We start from the raw sequence: 4,162 nt of genomic DNA on the forward strand, positions 1-4,162 counted from the left end.
GTAACCCCTGTGTCCTCATTTGACCTCGTGTCCTCGTCTGACCCCAATATGACCACTTAGAGGGGTTCTCGTGACCTCCAGTAAGCCCTGTGTCCTCATTTGACCCCAATTAACCTCATTTCGCCCCACAGTGACCGCTCTGTGGGGTTCTCGTGACAGCTCCAGCACAGCAGGACCGACATGTCAGGATCCACCTGTCACTGTGGGTTCAAATGAGGTTAATTGGGGTCAAATGAGGACACAGGGGTTACTGGAGGTCACGAGAACCCCACAAAGTGGTCACTGTGGGGTCAAATGAGGACACGGGGTTAAATGAGGTTAATTGGGGTCACCTGAGAACACGGGTGTTCACTATTATGATCTGGAGCCCACTGCTGGGTGCGTGGTGTTGAATTGTATCGAGTACCATCAGTCTAATTAAATGAAACGAAAGGAGTGACCTGGGTCACTCAGGGTCCTGTGGTGTCATCCAGAAGTTGAATTATGTCCGAGTCTGAGCATCTAGGAGCCACCCCTGGTTCTTACTACCCCTTGGAGGTGTTTGTGCCGTGATCTCGTGCCGCCTCGGGCATTCCAACGAGCTGTGTGTTGACAGAGCTCTTACTGTTTGTTAGCCTCCACCCAGGTATGTTACGGAATCAGAGACAACGCCGCAGGGTTAATTGTTGGATTTATTTGTTAGTGGTTATTAGTCTGTCATTGCCAGTAAAACGTTGTTAGACCGTGATCGTCTCTAATACTGCACGTAGCGGTGAGTAACTATCAGTCTCCACAGCAGATACTCAGAGTTACTTGCGTTCGCTGGAATCCGCTAACGGAGCTGGTTTTAGCATTATTAGTGTTTGCAGTAGCTATCGTTAACACGTCATTCTGTGCACTGATTCTATTAGTCTAAAATATTACAGCGATAACAACTACTGTACACGCCTTTTTTATAATCAATTCTATTAAAACAAAAGTCTATCAGTAATTGTCAGCAATGACAGCAGCAAGTAGAAAAGTTTTCTTGTAGATTCTAATAATAGAACTATATATTATTATCTACGGAGGGGAGTTATACAGGTAGCTGGTTGGGGCGAGTCCAGAGGAGGCCACGGAGATGCTCAGAGGGCTGGAGCCCCTCTGCTATAGGCTCAAGCTGAGAGAGTTGGGGTGTTCAGCCTGGAGAAGAGAAGGCTCCGAGGAGACCTTATAGCACCTTCCAGTGCTTGAAGGGGCTACAAGGAAGCTGGGGGGGACTTTTTACAAGGGCCGGTAGTGACAGGACAAGGAGTAACGGGTTTAAATTGAAAGTGGGGAGGTTTAGATTAGATATCAGGACGAAATTCTTCCCAGAGAGGATGGGGAGGCACTGGAACAGGTTGCCCAGAGAAGCTGTGGATGCCCCATCCCTGGGAGTGTCCAAGGCCAGGCTGGATGAGGCTTGGAGCAACCTGGTCTAGTGGAAGGTGTCCCTGCCCATGGCAGGGGGGTTGGAACTAGATGGTCTTTAAGGTCCCTTCCAAACCAAACCATTCGGTGATTCTGTGATGAGTTATTTAAGAGTAGTAGTTACAGTAGCTGGTCCAAAAATAATCTATCAGAATTTATCAGAATGTATTTGTAGATTTATTAGTATCTACAATACCTGGTAATAAGATCATCTTGTATAATCTACCAGTATATAATAACTCATTAAGTAGTTATTAGTTTCTGTATTAGCTAGAAATTCAATAGTCAAGTAGAATCTATAACAAAATCTACTTACAGAACTATAGATACTAGTTATTAATGCAATTATTTTTACAATTATTAGAGTTCATTAATGGAATTCCCTGTTAGTATACTTAGTAGCGAGCCGTACAATTTAGTCTCACAGTCAATAAGAATCTTCTAACAGAACTGTCCGTGTCTTACTGCAACAACCTATTAAAAGCTATTGTTATTAGCATCTAAGAAATTGTCTACCGATCCATATCTGCTATCAATACAATTATTTACTAGGATGTCTGTTAGAATCCCGAGATAACTTACCTGTGAGTAGTTATTAGTATCTATATTAGTTATTAATACAACTAATAAGATTCTACCGTTGGGATCAGTGATGTTGACAGTGTTTTCTTTTAGCATCTTCCTGCCTCAACCTCCCGAGGTAGGAGCGCGCAGGGTGCTGCCCGACCTTGGTAACCTGTTCCCAGGGAAGGGAGCTTCCCAACGGAGTGGGTCGGGGAGACACGCTGCCCTTACCCTTCTGGTGGGGCCGCTCCAAGCGAGAACAAACTCAGATCCCGGCTTTGTACTTTGTACTTTATTTTCACATATATATATAAAAAAAACAAACCTTGCAAGTATCAGACAAAAACTTCTGGAAATTTACACACAATCCAACAAAAATATATATAAACCAAAGCTTCTGCTTCGACAACACTGGTAGCGCAGGCGTATAGCTCACCGCTTGTTGGGGTGCTGGCCGCCGGGCTGCTGCGCGGCTCCCTGCTACGGAGGGTGCTGGGGGTGCGTGAGGGGACGTCTGTCGCCCGGGGTGAGCCTCAGCACCTTGCCCAAGGGCTGGGGGGGTTGTCAGGCTTGCGGACAGCACAGCACTGAGAGGAGGTGACTGAGAGGGGCTGGTCTCCCTAGGAGGAGGCAGGGGAGTGAGCCGTGTTTGCAGGCGGAGGGCTGGGGCTCGCCGCGGCAGCGGAAGCTAAAGGCAGGCTGCTTGCCCCTCTCCACCACTGTAGCACCGGCCTGCTTCGGGGGCCAGAGATGCCACCGCAGCACAGAAATAAACCAGTGTTACCTGGGGCTGGTAGTTGTTCAGCACAAAAAAAATAACCCTGAGACATCACCGACTGGCCCTGGCCTAATACTCCTTAAATTTGGTGGGGGGCTCCAGGACCTGCTGTTGCCAGCGGCTGTGCAGCCTCCCTAAATGCAATCCAATTCCTTGGGGAAGGGGGAGAGAGAGAAGCCCCTGCCACCCCCACCGCCCGCATCAGCACGGCTACGCTACAAACCAAAGAACCTTCCTCGGGCACGTGCCCGAGAGACGGGCACCCCCGGCCCCTGCTCCGCCAGGTACTTGCCTCTCGCAGGATCACACCTACCCGATCCGGGCTAAACCAAGGCAAGAACAGTTCAAAAGGAAAAGCAAAGCACTAACACCTCCCCAAGCACCTGCAAACGCCGCTCTAACACACCACTTCCACCCTGCCGTCATCTAACCTGCACGCCACTACATCTAAGGTGCCTGGGACATCCCAGAAGTAAAATTTCACCAGTTTTTTTGAGCAGGTTTGGGGTAAAACACATCAAAACCTTCCCACACGCGTACAGGACAGTTTTCCTGAAAAAGCCTCAAATCCTTCCACCAGGTAGCTTAATGGGATATTTCTTTCTAATATTGCTGTTGGCTTCTCCGGAGCAGGAAGCGAATCCGGCTTTGCTGCTGCTAAGTCAACAACCCGCAAGCCCACGGTTGAGGTAACAGACAGGTGAGTCGGGGGGCACCCCCCTGTGTGCTGGGGTCTCAGCACTGCGACGCAGTATTCATCTCCGGCTGTGCTCCCCAGGTACTGGAGCAGGGGTGGGACAAGGCAATCCAAGAGCAGGAAAGGTTTGAAGGAAGAAAGCACTTAGTAGATTCCCTCTCTAGTTTCTCAGATCGATGTATTTCTCGCTCTTCAGTCCGCCAAAACAGAAAGAAGGGGGGGAAAAAAAAAGTAGCAGTTAGAGGAGAACGTGAAGCCAGGTCCTGCGCTGCAGGTGCCTGCGTGACAGATGGCGACGTGATGGGGGACAGCCACCAGCCCGGGCCACCCATGGCAGCTGAGCACCATGCCCCAGGGCAAGAGGCGGCGAGTGCCAGCGGCAGTGCCAGCTGCCAAGGACCAGAGCGGGATTATCTCTTGGCCTAAGGCAAATAAACGGCTAAGGTGCTGCATCCTGTGGCTCCGCAGGACACTAAAGGCATGGCAAGCCCTGCCCTCAGCAGGTGATGGATGCTCCAGCACCTCCAGCACCGTACTGTGAATAGTTGCTCAAGGCCCAGGCGGCTCTCGGCCCCTGGTGAGCTCAGCACATGGCCCAGGAGACTCATCTCATCCTGCACAAGGATGCTCAGAGAAGCCAGAGCAGGGCCCGTTCCTGCAGCCTCCGCTCTGACTCCCGGCCAGAGGTGTTT

General features: G+C 50.3%; 1 protein-coding gene across 1 annotated transcript in view; it reads right to left on the minus strand.

Moving 5' to 3' along the window:
• Positions 1–4,006: 4,006 nt before the first annotated feature.
• LOC104509154 (cell surface glycoprotein MUC18-like) overlaps positions 4,007–4,162 on the minus strand; it is a gene marked incomplete at both ends in the record, with an annotated part of 4,926 nt that continues 4,770 nt past the window's right edge. Inside the window, 1 exon segment of the mRNA XM_010150999.1 lies at positions 4,007–4,084. Within this exon segment, the coding sequence (XP_010149301.1) occupies positions 4,007–4,084 (78 nt within the window).

Source organism: Eurypyga helias, unplaced genomic scaffold, assembly GCF_000690775.1.
Source record: "Eurypyga helias isolate BGI_N326 unplaced genomic scaffold, ASM69077v1 scaffold12774, whole genome shotgun sequence".
NCBI classification, from domain to species: domain Eukaryota; kingdom Metazoa; phylum Chordata; class Aves; order Eurypygiformes; family Eurypygidae; genus Eurypyga; species Eurypyga helias.